We start from the raw sequence: 17,103 nt of genomic DNA, 5'->3' as shown, positions 1-17,103 counted from the left end.
ATCAGAAATGGGTCGGTCGAATGAGAGACCGTTCGAAAGCGCTGGAGACGCTGTAGTACATATGCCAGGCCTGTAAGTGGCGCTGTAGTCTGCCAAAAAGCAGAATCAGTCCTTGCAAAAACAGGGCTGGAAAGAGCAAATAGAGCAAAATGAGGCATGGCTAAAATGCATGTTCTGTTTGGTATTTTGAAAAAAAACTTAACAGAAATGTTTTATATAGGTATGGCCCTACAATATATGTTTCAAATATAGCATGATAGGTCCACTTTAAATGTTTGAGTAAGGACAATTGGGGCTCATTAGGAAACTTGTTTTACAACAGTAAATAGAGATACAACATTTCATTGGACTGACCTCTGTTCCTGTGTGGTTCTGGTTGTTCCGGGTGGTTCCGCCCTCGACTCCACTGTTAGAGCGTTTGCAGTTGCTCCTGACGCGGGTGACCGGGCTAGGCGTGCTGACGGTGCTGCTGCTCTCTGATTGGCTGTTACTGCTGTTGCTGCTGATGGTGGTGTGAGGGGACGAAGGCGAAGAAGATGCAAGGCTGTTGGGAAGTCAAACAATTAAATCCACAAGAATAAACATCTTATGAGAGTAGGCATGTCAGAGCTTGACTATACCGACAGGCTGGGGACTTTGTAAAACTAAGTATTCTTCTCTAAAATCTATTTAATTTGTTCCAATGTTTAGAGGTATGTGAAATGGGACACCCCTATAATTATCCAAAAAGATTTAAAAGAAGCTAAATAGAAACTATTTACAATATATTTTACTTGTGTGTCTAGTGATGGAAAGAGATAATGTATTAAACAAAATTACCAAATGCCTTAAAAACGAAACGAATCAAACCCTAATTAATAAATGGTCATTCTGTCTTATGATGGTATTTTTTTACTGCTTTTGAATAAATGAGTGTGTGATTGATTGATTGAAGTTGCCGGAAGTGATATAGCTTCCTGCTTCTCTTATTGGAAGTACGCCTCTATTTTCCAACAATGCATTGACTTAACTTGACCTTTTTTTCAATTTACTGCTACTTTGGGATCTGGTTAAAAATAAAGTTCTCTGTTTCTTTAGATTGCAATCCACCATAGTAGTTAGGGTTCAATTTATTTCGTTTTCAGGGCATATGGTAAGTGTAAGGTGTTGTAGATGTTTTTGTTTGTTACATGTACTCTTTCAATTTCTGAGGCATCAGGAAGACATATTCTAAATAGTTTATTGGTCACGATTTTCAAGCTTTTCGAAAAAGTCTTGGTTTTTGAAAGATTGCTATCTACAATTTTTACCTAGACGGGCTGTTGAGCCTCTTTATCCTCTCCTCCTCCTGGACCTGAATAACGTGCCGGGTCCGACTCCGGCTGTTACCACCTCCACTGTGAGCAGAAGAGAGGAGGCCGGTGGGTCCCCTCATCCTCAGTTTCTCCATCTTCCTCAGCAGACTGCTGCCCTTCTTCCTCGGTGGTTTATCTGGGAAGCAGCCTTCAGCCTCCAGACTCAAGGTGGACGATCCTCCTCCACTTCCCCCAGGGGAGGAGGGTCCACTATACGAGGGGTCCAGAGAAAGCATCTTGTTCGAGGAGGAGCAGCGGGAGGAGCTCCTGCTGGTCTCCTGGTCATCTGTAATTATGATGGAGGCGGTTGTTGTGGTCGTAGCGTCTCTGTGACTCTTGTGGTGGCCTTCACTCTCAGTGCTGCTGGAGCTGTGGATGGAGCACACATCCTGGAGGTCACTGGGGTCACACAGAGACACATTCTGGGAGTCGAGGCGTTGCCATCGTCTCGCCCGCCTGTCATAGGTCCAGTTGGGGCTGATGGCACAGAAGTCTTCTTCGTCATAGTGATCTCCCTGAAACAAGAAGACCAGAAAATGCAAGAAAAATTAGTTATACAACAAAATCAAGTGTTTTTTTTATATAGAAAATCATATTTGGAAAGCAATACTAACTCATACTGTTTCATGTATTTTATAAAAAAATATCAGGGAAAGAATATAAAACTCAAGTTATTCCTTAGAAATGATAATAAGAAAATAACTCAAAAAATCAGACAAACATCCGTACTGCAAAAGCTCTACCTAATATCCACAGAAGGAAATATTCTATGTGGAATACTTTAAATAAATATTGTGGACAAAGCAAAACTTTTTTACACATCATGGTGGTCTCTAAAAAAGTCCCCAAAAATGTGTAAGATAAACAAATCCAATCAAGTTGTATTTGTTTATCCATTTGACATTTTGATTTGATTAAAGCGTGCTTTGATCGTGTCTAGCAGGGAAATTGTTGGAAAGGCAGAACCACCTTCACATTTTAGACATTTGCATGCAGCCTTAGGGAAACATCCCACTCACATATCAGATAATGATACTGTGGGTTGTTGTAGTAACAGAATAATACATAAATAATCAGCATTCTTTTATTTTACTTCATCTTCTGTTTTCCTTCAAGACTTTGTCCTAGAAAGAGAAATTGTAGGAAGGAGGAGGAGGGGGAGGGGGAGGAGGAGGAGGAGGGGGAGGAGGAGGAGGAGGAGGACTGATCAGTTGATATCAGTGAGATGATGTGACGCTCTACGAGGAGATTTCACGGTTTGACTCGCCTCACGGCTCCGGCTGCTTGGATATGAGCGTCCCGCTGTGTTTGAGTTTCTTTTTGTTTTCTCTCAACACTCACCCTTCGTTTCGATCTACGCAGCTCCAGCCTCATTTCCACGCATTTGTTTAAAGTGTTTAATCTCCTAAAAGAACGAGGACAGAAGATAAAATAAAACTGAATAAAAACGATTTATATCAATATAAGAAGTATTATTATTAAAAAATGTATTCATGCTGGATTGTCCAGTCTTGTGTTACCTGCAGAGTGAATCCAGAGCATCTCTATCCAGGAAGTGGTGATCACGCTTTGCCCACTCAGTGTCGATGGGGAACCTGCAGTCTGACACACGATAGATATAACAATAAGACTCCCTGACACATTGTGTGTATCATATTAGAGAAGACTCTGCGGGCTGTCTGATTACATTATCATCCTCATATTTACCTTTGAATAATTGCACATACTGAGGGAAGCCGGCCGCTTGCAGCCAATCACAGGCCTCCTTGGCTTCAATCTCTGTAAACACAGAGAAGGAAAACAACATTTGATTCAATTAAAATCATTTCATGCTCCACCCGCTTTAAGAGGGCAAATATTTGCCCTTAATCAGTCGGCTGTTTATGAAGTTTAATTACATTTGCATCTTGGTGAAAAATTAAAAACACTGCGAGAGACAAACTGGAAGCACATACACGCTATTAATGATGTGTTACTCCTGCAAGAGGCCATTTTAATTACTGCTAATTGAGTGAGGGGATGGGGGCTTCCAAGAGAGCATAGAAAATTACTTTTAGCACTTTCCCTATTCTGTACCTTCTAAAAGAAATTTCAAATTTCAGTGGGATGTCAACATTTTGTTATCATTAACTTCATCAAGGAGAAATTCTGTTTTTTGGTTTAGCCTTCAGCAGGATTAAAGAAAAAATAACTACTGGCCTGATTTTCATTAACCTTAGAGGAAATTATTAGCACACTTTTATTCAACTATGCATTTTTCAAATATTCTTTCCTTTTATTACATCAATCCTTAATTTGGAAGTTTGTATACGTGATACCTGCTTTAAAATATAAAACAATCTTGCGTTATTGCCCATTATAACTTCTTGCAGCTTTTTATAAATCATGGAAACAGTGGCATAATTACAGTAATGCATCTCTGTACTACTGTACTACTCTAGTTAAATATGCAGCCTTTCAAACCCATGAAACACACATTTACTTGATGAGAAGTACAACATAATAATGTTCACATTCACACTGATGACAAGCACAAAAACACAAATCATGCACATTACAGGCCTCAAACCAACCTCACGTCAGACATATTAAAGATATTTCCCATGAATACCTGTGCATACACGGACGCACACAGCCAATTGACCTCTACTGCTTTCAAGTATTTTGTGGAGACTCTGATGTAAAGTGTTGCAAAAGAACCGAGTGGGAAAGAAAACAATCTGGCGTGAAGCATGAAAATGTTTTGTTGATCCAGGATGTTTACAATGAGGAGCGACAGTAATTATTTTTTCTCAGTCTGGGTGCACGGCCCAGAAGAGGATTTGGATTTTCTAAAAAGGTCTAAAAATATTTGTCCAGCACAACCCGGTCTGCACAATCCACTCTCTCTCTCTGCGAGTGTAAGAAGCCCGTCATGATTAGAATCCTGCCAAGGGCACTTCTTGTTTTCAAATCCAGACAGCATGAAATATGGCCGACATTTGCCTCTACTAAAGAACAACAGTACTTTGCCCATGGCTGATCGGGTCTTCAAACGCTTCTTGTCTGAGGTTTGTGTTTTTTACTGCCTACCTATTCACTACAGCCAAGATGAAAGGAAGAACCCTTTCACATTTCATTTTATGTGATTTTTCTGAAGTTTTACCTAGAATTCACTTGGCACTATGGATGGAACGGTGGAAATTGGTCTAGTTTTCCCCCTAGACACCGTGGGAGCGTGAGACAGAGCAGATGGCTTAAATATGTAAACATTGGGGGGAAATTCAGCGAATATGGCAGTCATCTAAAGACAGAAGGGGAAGACAGAAAGACAGACAAAAGTAAACTGGCTGTGAGAAATGAGGAACAGGCAACGGAATGAACGGTCAAATACAGAGGAATTACCATAAGTGTGTTTATCCTGACCCTTTAAATGTCCTGCTTGTTAAACATCTTAGAGCAGAGCCCATTTTCCGCTGTCACAATGGAGATGTGACATTTGAGATAGAAAAGGGATCAAGTGTGCTTGCAGAGCGGCCGTCTCACATGTCCGCCAGAGGATCTGTAAATCCATGGATATGTGAATGTAGAGCCCTGAACTTTGTTAGACAGCCACACAGCTTTTTCTCTACCAACATCACTACGATATATATATTGCCACGACTGAAAAATACAGCTTGTCATTCTGCTACCTAGAGGGTCACAAGTTAAAAGGTCTTGACGTTTAAACAATTTTCCCATTTTGAATAGATCTAATATTCTGCTTTAAGGCAGTGGTGGCTTAGAGAAGGAGGTTCTATTGAAAAAGCTTGAGGTTACAGAATCACGTCAGGTTAATATCTCAGTGGGAAAAGTGAATGATTATAATTTTTATAGAATTATCTTGGAAGTCCTTGGTGAGACACTCAAACCCAAATCACTCAAAGGCAGTGGTAGATGGAAATGGTTCAGAGCTGCACAGTAAAACTGAGATATGAAGGTGATTCAGAAAGAAAATGAGCAACCTTGATCAAAAGAAAAAGCCCCCCGAGGCGTCTTTACAACTTTGCAGCCTAAAACAGGGAGCGAGTAACATCAAAACAAAGAAATCCAGGAAGCCAAGACAGGCAAACTGTACTCAGCGTCTTTGTGTTTAACAATCCTTTTGCCCTACGATTAATAAAAGATCGCCTGTTTTCCAAGAAGGTGGGAAGAGAGTATAACTTACACGCTTTAGGCCTGTGCATTTGCTGAAATGATAGAACAATGAGTCAATACAATAAATAAGGGTATTCTAGATAATCTTTCCTTAAGATAATTAAACGCAGCCTCCCCTCCTGGTTGATTAAACTCAGTATATCAGTGATGGTGCACTTTTGAGTTTTAATGCAGGAAGTTTTAGTTGTCTTCCAGTATACTTCACATTGCATCACAGTTTATTTGTTAGGTAAGAATATTTCAATGTCTGTCTCCAACTGTATATTCAATTCAATTTACATTGAATGCTCAGCTTTTCCTTACAGTACGCTGGCATAAAGAGCCTCAAGGTCAACTGAAAGACATCAGAGCATCCGCACACATCACTAAGTATTGAGTAGAAAATAAACGCTATCTTCTCTTATGCCTAAGCCCAAATAGCAATTCCGAAGCGCTCATATGACATGGGAGAATAAGTTAGTACTCTGTTGACAATGAGTTACTTCAGTTAGACATGGAGAAACAAAAGTGCACTGAACACTGCTGTAGAAGCTAAGATAACGTTTTTTAGCCACTGAGGATCCGCTATCTTAACTTGCCAGGTGAATAAAAGTCAGATATAAAGTTTCCAGTTCAACACTCAGTCCATTTATTTTCCGGTTACTGGTGCCCATGTTTCTTATTTTAATTCACCATCCACAACATGAAACTTCAAACAATAACCCTAGTCAGCCTCAGCGTATGTTTTCTCATCCCATTGTGGGGTGTGTGCTCCGGTGTGTGTGTGTGTGTGTGTATGGTCAAAAACAGTTTGGCCTTGCAGCGGAACCTGTATCTACAAACATTGGTTACTACCTTTATACCCAGAGTGATAATAGGCTCATAAACACACAGCATTGCTCTCAGAGAAACAATAAGATGTTGAAAAGAAAGTAAAGAACATGTCTGACCTGATAACCATATTAAATACAAGTCAAGCGAGAAAAAAAAGAACCCCAAACCTGTCAGAAATAACAATAAACTTCAGACTCTTTGTTTGTTTGTTCAGCGACTTTGACATCCACATTCAGCGTCCCTTTCTACTCAGCATTTACGTAAGTGATGGTGTTTGAGCTCCTGCATGACCACAGCAGGCACTGGCTTCTTCCTTTTCTAAATGACTCTGAGGAAGTTGTGATTCGGCCCCTCTGGGCTCTGATAAGAGATTTGGGTTATGACGGCTCCGCCCTGCTAGCGCCAGGAAGCTGGACAGCGTGTGTCTGGAAGCTGAGACGTGCTCGATGGACCGTTTGTGTTTGGGTATTTAGGCTTGTCTGGACACCAAAGCTTTGACTTGTAATAACAGATTAGCTGCTCGCCAGAGATGAGTCATTTAGGTTTCTTAAAGTTTAAAGGTTTACTGTCAGGGCAATCCAAATGACTACAAATCACTTGCCTAGAAAAGTGTTAAAGAATGAGTTTGAGTCCTGTAATTACCTATACAATTTATTTTAATAGCAATGGAATATGAAGTCTGATTCACATAATTAGAGTTAGAGTAAGGGTAATTATTATCAACAATTAACAATAAGTAACAGTCATTACCTGACTGCCAGTTTGTAGATGTAACTGGTTTAACCTACCATCTGACCGTGTGTGTCTAACCATATCTGCAAAAAGCCGAAAGTCAAACAGTTTTCTCCTCCCCTCTCATGCACATTCCCCTCATATATCTGAGCAACCAAATTCCTTCCATTCGAAGTCCAATATTCTACTGATGATCAAGGGGCTTTCACACTACTTTTACTGCCCGCTAAACACTCTGGGTGTTTCTGGTCAGAAAAGTGCAGTCACTGCTCTGCTTTCAGTTCAGGGAAACCCTTAAGAGTGTCTCAGGGCTTTGAGTGGTTAGATTGAAGATCAGAGGTATGTCAGCTGTCAAATCTGCACACAATGCTTTCCTCTTCCTATTCGCTGTTTCTCTGATGGTATTCCCATGTCAGTCAGCTCAGCAAGGGGAAGTGTAAGATGTCTGCGGTCACAAAGAGCTGAAGAAGCGAATACGAAACCTCTATGCTCACTATCTGTGTGTGTGTGTGTGTGTGTGTGTGTGTGTGTGTGTGTGTGTGTGTGTGTGTGTGTGTGTGTGTGTGTGTGTGTGTGTGTGTGTGTGTGTGTGTGTGTACAATGAAACTTTTCTGATGAACCAGGACCAAATCTGCCATCTAACTTTATTGTTAGAAAAATAAATAATTTCAAACCCAATTCTATCAGAAATATTGCTTCTGGCCTGCTGATGTGGGCAATGATCAGCACACTATTCATATCTTGTATTTTGAATATAAAATTCCTTTCCATCTAGGCTTCTGAGTAATGATTCTTGAGTGGTTATCCAGTTATAATCCTGCTTCGCACTACATCATTTACTTTCGTTATCTAGAGGAAACAGTCAGCCGCTGTATAAATTATCCTGTGGTTTAAACTTGGATTAGTGGACCAGATCACACAAGGCACAGCCAGTCAATTACTGTTGTGTAGGATTTAAATATTTCATTTATTATACTGCTATGGGTCACATTTTGCAATGAGCATAACAACTTGAGATTACATATGCAACATGCATTTTTCTGCTACTTAAGTGTACTGATTGAAAGAGACCAACAAGCAAGGAAACGGTTCGATAGATCATCTTAACAAACATACTGTAGGTAAACATAATCCTGGAGGGTGCGCATATTCTCCTTGTCTCAAACTTGCCTAAGTTAACAAACAACCATCTGTCTGCATGCTTCACAAACATTACAATAGGCTGTAATAACTCCAGGCTCTTGGTTTTAGCAAACTGCAGTGATTTAGGCACAACAATTACATTTATAAGGCACTTACTTTAAATATTACAGTATTTACCGTCACTGGCTAATTCAGGACACCCTTTTTCTGTCTCTCAGTGAAGAGGTTTCCTGAATTAGATTGAACTTCCTGTGTTACCAGAAGATAAACTCAGGGTCATTCAGGCCAGAAGTAATAACGAAAAAAAGAGCTTAATGAAACATTTTTTGTTAACTTTAGTTGTGCTTGGACATTCAATTAAACTATTTTACAAGCGCTTCTATTAAGAACATACACCTCTGCTTAAACCCAGAGAGCCGGGAGGATTGTGATTTGTTGCTTTTTAATGGTCTTTATTTTGTTAACCAAAATCCTGCAAGCTTTAGCCCTTCTTCTCCACAGCTTGTGTGGTCCAAGAGGGTAAAGTCCTTAATGTTGATGGGGCAATTACTGAGCTATTAGATACAATTGCTTCCCACACAGTGGCATGGCTCAGTATACAAGTTTATATGGATGTTTTCCATATAAAAGTGTAAATATAGTGTGTGTTTCAGCCTGCAAAGTAACAGATTATCTTTAAAGACCCTGACTAACTAGGAAAAACCAGGAGCTGTCACTCAGTGAGAGAAAAACCACAGTCATATGGAAAAAAGCCTAAAAAGGCCACTATGACGCTGATCCTGATGCCTGCCTATTGTCACTGTAAAAGTGAAAGTGCAAAAAACAGTTGACATAACATGGTCGATGAACTCAAGAGCAGCAGCTGCTGTGAGACATCAGTGTCTGAGCCAGGTTACATTCCTGGTTACATTGCATGCACTGGATGCAATACCTTCATTTATTTGTCATGCAGAAAGTTAGCCAGGGCTTCAATTTGTGGAAACATTATCACAATCATGCAAGTCAAATCTAAGGGGTCCCAGGTTGTTCAACAGGATGGGAAGGTTATTTCTGATGCTCCAAACTCTGATGATTCTTCAGGTTTGCCTTGAACCTTTTCTTCTTATGATTTATCAGATTATTTTACCTGCCCATACAATTTTCAGGAGTTCTTTGTCCTTCTTTTAAAATCCCTGATGTTTGAGAAAATGTACAGTTAATGTACATCACAGCCCCTTACAAAACATACAGTAAATGTCAGGAAACTGTGATTTGTAGTTCAGCATTTTTTTCGTAAATCAAATGGAGTCAAAGATAACCAACCAAAAATAAACTAACACACGCTAGTTTCAAGTTTACACTTTGCTTAACCAGCTGAAACTTGATAAAAGTGTTACGTAAATTATTCTAAGCAACTTATTTAATTGGCTACTTTACAAATCATCATAGCATATCATGAAATGACCTTTTTGATTAAATAAATGTAACTATCCCCACTCAATAAATGGCAAAGTTAATATCCTGGTTTATGATTTGTCACATTCTCGGCTTATTCATTCATTCATGTTTGAGTTTGGTCCTGCAATTTAAATTAAACCTCTTGGACTGTACGTTTTCATGATAAGGAGCTATACCTTTGCAGTACTATATTGCCATTATTATAATACTATATTTATAAGGATTTCAGACTATAATGACATGTTTTTGCTGCATAAACAGGAAAACACACACACACACACACACACACACACACACACACACACACACACACACACACACACACACACACACACACACACACACACACACACACACACACACACACACACACACACACACACACACACACACACACACACACACACACACACACACACACACACACACACACACACAGTATTTTGGTCTTTGACTCATCTTTGACTCATCACACACTGACCTGTCTCTCCCTCAGTTGGAAGGTCTAGTTGTATTAACTCATACGTAGGTATAATACCACTGTATAATCATTCCTGCATGCTGTTGCCCCTGGTTGCTAACAACACTCTCTGTCCTCAGCCTTGATGCCAGAGAAGAAAAGGGTTTAGAAAGTTCAGATAGACACTCTCAGGTTACCACGAAGCAAATTGGAGGAACTACGTGGATATTTCATAGAAACAGATCTGACTCAGCCCAGCAGTGTGTTGCTGGGCAGAACACCAGCTGTCTCCATGCAATGCTAAACCACATGGAGAGTTTTTTTCTTAAATTTGATGCACTTAACATGTTGTGTATTAACTTTTCACTTTACCTGCCAATGGTTTCTAAGAATACAACAGGTCAAAGAGTGGATTTACCTCTAAAATTAAACAACGTTGGCTTTTTGAACATTTCGACCCTCCCTGTAATCAGTTCTGCTTTGTCCATTAAATCGTTCGGGCCTTGAAGATTGATGCAAAATATGTAAAAAATACTTTATCTCATTAGGAATGTGACCCAACAGCAGACACACAGAGACCCTGCTTCACTCACTGTGATCTAGGAATGCTCAACGTGGTTGACGTTGGGTGCTGTCAGAAATGGCCAGAATGACTGACTAATGACTGAGAAATTATACAATAACTCATACTTTCCTAAACTTGCGTGGACGATTTGCTTCCACTAGCCTTCCATCCAAAGAGGGTGGCTATGCTGAAAGAAATCTGTGAGTTTCCACTTAATTTTGAAATTAAATGACTCCTGAATTATTTCTTAGGAATGAAAGAGTCCATGCATTTGCAGAATAAGCTTTCGCTCGATATCTTCAACACTAAGTTCTTTCCAATCCAGCGGTTTCACATTATGATTTTTTCAGAGAGTTTTGCATGCTTTATTACCCAAAACACTGTATATTGGGTAAGAAATAACAACATTGCTCTCAGCCACAAGTAAGTGTTCCTATAGGTTAAAGCTCACAATTATGTGACAATATTCAGCTCAATTAAAAAATGTTGTGTTAAAGATTTGTTTGTAAATGTAATGGAAACCTTTATCATTCAGCCGTTGGTTCAGCTGCATGGTGTGCTAAATAGTTTTAGGCTAACGTGAGGCTAAGAATTTGCGTTTGATAAGAGAAGCTACTGCTAGCACGCTATCAAAAATTCACATTGCATGAAGCTTCAGCAAAGCACACATTTCAAACTACGTCGTATGACAATTATCTAGTCACATATCTCGGAATAAAAGAAACAAAAAAAAAGACATTTTATATATACTTTTTTTTTTTTGACCCATTGTGAAATCGAAAGTTTGAATATTTACCAATTGTCTTTGTTCAGTTTCTATAATATATCACATTTTAAAAGTAACCCACACACATTCAGAGCGAGTCCTACGCCCTTTCTGCCAAAGATAAAGCTTTTATTCTACAAATTCAAAACCAAGCTTGTGATGTTTTCAGGCCCACGGCCTTCAAACAATAAAGAACTCTCAGTGGATACTGGAGTGCTTCAAATTCCTTTCCTGTCCCATGAATCAAGAAATCCCTGATACACTTTTGCTATGACTGCTGATAGATTTTTCACAAACAAAAATCAATTAAAAACTAGTGGCATTACACCAGCCTCTTATAGGCCCTATAGAAAATCTTTCAACAGTTAATTCAACAAACGACCGTAAGAGACTTTCATCAGTAGCCCAGGAGCCATTGTCTGCTAATCAAGGCTCAATCAGGTCCTCATTAAATGGACTCGTTTAGCTAATTAACCAATCGCCTCCTTAATGAATGTCATCAAGCACCGATTGTCAATTGTCATCACAAAGAAAACAGGCAGAACTGAGAGGCTAAGATTCTCATTATCTCCTTGTCTGTCATATAACACAATGCATACTCACTTGTGATCAACATGCTTCTCAAGTTGGAAGTCTGGGATGGAGTGAAATTTAGAAAACTTCCATATTAACCCCTTAAAATTGATGTAGAGTTGACTTATAGATATTTAAAGAGATAAATCCAAAGAGAAAAATGGTATATCCAGTGTTGGATGAATGGAGCAGTAAAGTCCAGCTGTAGTCATGTTAGGCATCATGTTAATGAAGTCATTGTTGAAGATTTCCCATTTCCCCTGCCACTCCCCTTCCTCTGACCCGGACCGGACCATCTGAACACCAAGGGGGGGGGGGGCGTCCTAAAAATAACCCGAGGTGACTAAGACACATGAAGGCCTGCCTGAGAAGACTGGAAATACTTTTAATTTTTTCGTCTGTATGAGACATAAAAGTTCACAGATTGGTCAGTCAAATTAAAAGGAGATACTATCTGAAAATCATGAATGTTGGTGACCCTCCCTGAAGGAAATGAAGGATCCCAGAGTGAGCCGTCTGCCCACTTGGTACAGGAGTGAGCACAGATTTCCAAAGGGCAGGAGTTGGCTTTGAGGCTGGTCAGTTTTCTATTTTTTTCTTAAAATACTATAATTTCAAACAGGCCATTCAGAAGTTCCACTTTGTGTCAGATAAAACCCTAGATGCAGATGAATATAATCCTCTTCTTGGACCATAAATCACAACCCTCAGAGAATTAAATACAGAGAGAATTGAGTGAGAAAATGTACAAGATTTTCTGCTCTCTGAGATTTAATATTTTCCACCAGATTTGATTTCTGACCTGCTCACAGCTTTTAGCGTTGGCCTTCGGCTTTGAGAAAGAGTCACTTCAGACGAAAGGAAATACAAACACTCAACTAGACAAATGTCTCAACATGAGGAGGAGAAAGTCCTCAGCATGCACTAATAGCTTGTAGTTCTTCAACATTTCATTTTGGCTCACTCCAAGCCATACCATTAGCGTTAATGGCCTTCCATTTACAGCGTAGGTGTTTGATTATGGGATTTTAAATGTGAATAACTCCCTCAGTGGAGAAGAGTCGAGAATGGTCCGCGTGATTCGCAACATTAATTCACAAGTGGATGGGGAGAAAGTGGGAGTATGTAAACAACTAATGGACTTTTTCACAGTCTGTCGAGAGCCACAGAGCAAGAAGAAGAAGAGTAGAAAGAGAGAGAAATTAGGCTGAAACTTCTTTCCTTGGCTTTGACAACATTTCCTTTAATTGTCCTAAAAAGGTGCTAGAAGAAGGGAAAGCACACAGCTTTGTGTAGTAAAGATGCAAATACAACACCCTATAACATTTAATACAGAGACATACATAGTATTGTTGCTATCATATGTTTATTTTGTATGTAAGAAAAAGCAATGTCCTCTTAAACTTCAACCGTTGAAAAAACCTACCAATGACATTTGTACAGTATTCCTAACAATTTTATTTTTCATTTCAAACATCATTTTATAACTATATCTGCCTTTAATGTGTGTCTTTGTCTTTGTAAAGCACTTTGAATTGCCCCATGTTGCAATGTGCTGCCTAAATCAACCTGCCTTGCTCTCACTTAAATGTATGTATGTATTTATGTATTTATTTTCAGGCAGTTAAACCCTCATCTCAAAGTCACACAGGGGAAAGAAAGGCCTGCAGTCTCTGGAGCCGACAAGCTGTTGACTGTAAAAATCAGGATTAAAGCAGGGCTCAGGGGCTGGCCTCTGTCTCTGCTCACAAAAAGACTCTCTCTCTCTTTCTCGCTGTATGTGAGGGTATCTCTCTCTCTCTCTGCTGTGTATAAAGGTTACACAAGACTGAGTTTCCTTTTCCCAAGCTATAGCCTCACAGGCGTCAAAGGAGGAAGAATCCAACAATACTCCCAGCGGATGGGAGTTTCTGTATGTGAGTGTGTGTGTTTGCAGTTTTAATGTGCGAGCAAATGTGTGTGTGTGAGGGAGGGTGTTACAGTATGAGGGGATCTGATGTGTTTTGTCAACTCTCACAAGTTTAGCCTTGCTGCATATTTACTGCTTGTCTGTGTGTGTGTGTGTGTGTGTGTGTGTGTGTGTGTGTGTGTGTGTGTGTGTGTGTGTGTGTGTGTGTGTGTGTGTGTGTCCAAAATCTGAATACAGCCTCAGAGGCTTGGGCCTGGAATTTCCGATGCAGCAGGACAGGAAGCGGCCTGCTCTCTTGAACTGTGTCCCTCCTTCTGAACACTCCTGCACACACTACATGACCTATCACTTCATCAGTGTGTGTGTGTGTGTGTGTGTGCGTGTGCGTGTGCGTGTGCGTGTGCGTGTGTGTGTGTGTGTGTGTGTGTGTGTGTGTGCGTGTGTGTGTGTGTGTGTGTGTGTGTTTGTTTGTATGTATGTATGTAGATACGTACAGCATGTGCCTAAAAATGTCAGCTTAAAGTCAATATTAAACATCAAAACTAATTTTAAAGAGAAAGGGCGAGTAAAGAATGACAATTGTAGAATGAAAAAACAATTAGAGGAATAATCATACTTTGGCTAATGTAAAATTAAGTGCATTAGTCAGTCAAATACAAAAAACATGGTAAAATAGGTTCTCGGTTGACAAATAGCAACGCTATCCTTTAATTTGGCACTCTCAGGCATACAAACTGGCCTAGATACATACAGTACATCTCTGTTCAAGGGTCACCATTCCTGCAAAAAAAAACAATAAAACCTTTAAAAATGTATTTGAAATGCTTAAATCATGCTTTTTTGGGGGGAAAGTAAACATTCACCGCTGAAGATCCTGACTCCAGCCTCACATGGTCTTCACAATCAATTTACCAGGAATCTGATTAGAGCGACTCTTTATAAGCACCTAGGAATGATCAGAGAGTGTGAACTAATGGGTCGTCCACGCACATTTCGTTGAGAATGTTCTTTATGAGGAGTATGGCTCCTAAAACCAAGCAGCGAACACAGCAGGCTTTTTTGCGTTTTCGCCCTGTCAAATCTGCTGTTTGTTTTGGCCAAATGATCATATGGAAGTCTGTGGACTGTTGGGAATCAGATTTATGTTTTTTTGTAGCTGTCAATTTGAGAAAGGGGCTACTGATATCTTTGAACTATCTTTAGGAAAATATTATAAAACGCGACAAAGCCTCCATGCAGTACGAAACTTAACATGGTGTTTATTTAAATGTTAAACTTGACCTTAAAGGTAAGGTAGAAACTACTTTTTCTTACTTTACTTCCTTCAGAAATGCAAAAGCCGCATAGCAAAGGGACCTAGAGTTCGGATATTAAGTGAGTAGGAATGCCTCAAAGAAATGTAAAAAGTACAAGGCCACTTCAAATACCAACATCACTCATGTTTATTTTCTTGTTCGATAAAGCATTTTAAGAAAGACCTTTGGGTCACTTCAAGCTCTGAGAACATTCTCAAGCACACCTGAGTGATCTTTTTTCTCGATTAAATGACTCGCTGTATAGTAAAAAGGTTTTTCAGTTGAGCAGCAGTGTGGAGCTTTTTTCAGCTTCCATCCCCTTTCACTTCAATGCTCCCGTTCGCACAAGTCGACGGTGTGAAGAGATATGAGACGAAGAAGTTTGCAGCAGAGGGAAGTCTGTTTTCCTCTGAGGTGGTTGTGTAAACCCAGTTTGTAAACACAAGGATGAACTGAACTTGTATCAGTAGGTAGTGAGAAAAATAACTACATAGGGATGACCTCAGTGCTTTATTTATTTTTTACTGTGCTGGACACATCTCCACATTTTTTCAAGGTTCACAACTCTAGTGATGTGAATTCCTAGGTTAAAGAAACAACCCACACACACATTTGAAGGCTGCATTAAAGGAATAGTGCAAAGAGTGACAAATTCTAGTTCTCACCTATTTTGTACCACAAAATGTTTTCTACTAAATGGCGGTACATACTAACAATGAAAGCCCAACAGTTTAAAAAGCCTGAAAAAAGTCTAAAATTCCAAGCACTTTTTTTTCACCAAGCTATAGCTAAACAAAGTATTTCCGGATTATCCTCACGAGAAATAATTTGTTGGGCATGCAGGCTTCCTGCTTTAAATTGCTGACTTGGAGCCATAAAGATTCTATAGGAAATAGGGAGGCTAGTACGATATATCATTTATATTTTGTTGTTGGTTGGTCTTAAGGCTGTCAACTTCAACCATAACTAGCTAGCTCACTAGCAGTCACCAGCAATAGAGGATAAAACCTTTACCACAACTTCCACTGAAAATGTTGTTGAACGCATACCTTGATAGTTTAAGGTGAAACAAAAATGGTAATTCTGTCAAACAAACAGGCTGAACTTCAGTGCAACCACAATAAACAAGCAAGTTATTTTATGTTAGCATGGTAACGGCTATCCTCATTTTCACAGCTAACAGTTCAGTTTAGTTCACAGGGGCAAAAACCGCAGTATATTCAAATAGGTGTTCCAAATTGTGAGGAAGAAAAGGATAACAAATCCTAAAAGATTAATACAAACCTGTTTGAACAACCAATTGCTCCAATTAGCTGATAGATGAGAGCACTTTGTAAATAAATGCTCATTCAGCTCCATCTCCAATGTTGATATAACAAGCAGAAATGGCTGTTTGGGGATTTACTTGATGGATTGCTTTCTACTTGGCATCTCGTTATCTTCTTCCAGAGTTCATCCTTATTTCCATGCTAAAACCCGAACATTACCATACTGTCAGCCATGTTTTCTTTTTGATGAATAGCCAGCTATAGAGGAGTAGGCTATATTAGGACCGGAGAAATGTGTATGTATGGACCTGTCTGTAAACTGGGAAAATGTCCCCATATAATTTAAATTGAAAGGTGATTTAGGAATATAGGGGGATTACTTTATTCTTTGTTATTACTTAATTTATTTTGTATTTCTTCTGTGTGTTTTTGTTCTTTCTCTTGTACAAATAATCAGTGCAAACTATCGCCTTATTTCAATATGCTCATACTTTGCTTTCTATTGCTAAATGATAGCATAATGTCATTGTGTATGCACATCTTTAAGTTGTAATGTAAAACATTGGTTATGCACTGTAGAAACTCAATGAAAATATATTTAATGGGTTAAAGTGAAAATCAACACTACATTA

General features: G+C 39.3%; 1 protein-coding gene across 1 annotated transcript in view; it reads right to left on the bottom strand.

Annotated features, from left to right (window-relative positions):
* Nucleotides 1-17,103, bottom strand: part of LOC307018474 (uncharacterized protein) — a gene marked incomplete at its 3' end in the record, with an annotated part of 88,025 nt that overhangs the window by 331 nt on the left and 70,591 nt on the right. Inside the window, exons 2-6 of the mRNA XM_079648707.1 lie at nucleotides 3,042-3,113; nucleotides 2,855-2,936; nucleotides 2,676-2,739; nucleotides 1,290-1,849; nucleotides 355-544 (exon numbers count right to left, since the gene is read on the bottom strand). Of these exons, the coding sequence (XP_079504833.1) occupies nucleotides 355-544; nucleotides 1,290-1,849; nucleotides 2,676-2,739; nucleotides 2,855-2,936; nucleotides 3,042-3,113 (968 nt within the window). The remainder of the gene's footprint in view (nucleotides 1-354; nucleotides 545-1,289; nucleotides 1,850-2,675; nucleotides 2,740-2,854; nucleotides 2,937-3,041; nucleotides 3,114-17,103) is intronic.

This window comes from Notothenia rossii, assembly GCF_949606895.1.
Source record: "Notothenia rossii genome assembly, chromosome: 9".
Classification (NCBI taxonomy): Eukaryota; Metazoa; Chordata; class Actinopteri; order Perciformes; family Nototheniidae; genus Notothenia; species Notothenia rossii.
The sequence above is the reverse complement of the archived record's forward strand: the minus strand, read 5'-3'. Positions and strand labels throughout refer to the sequence as shown.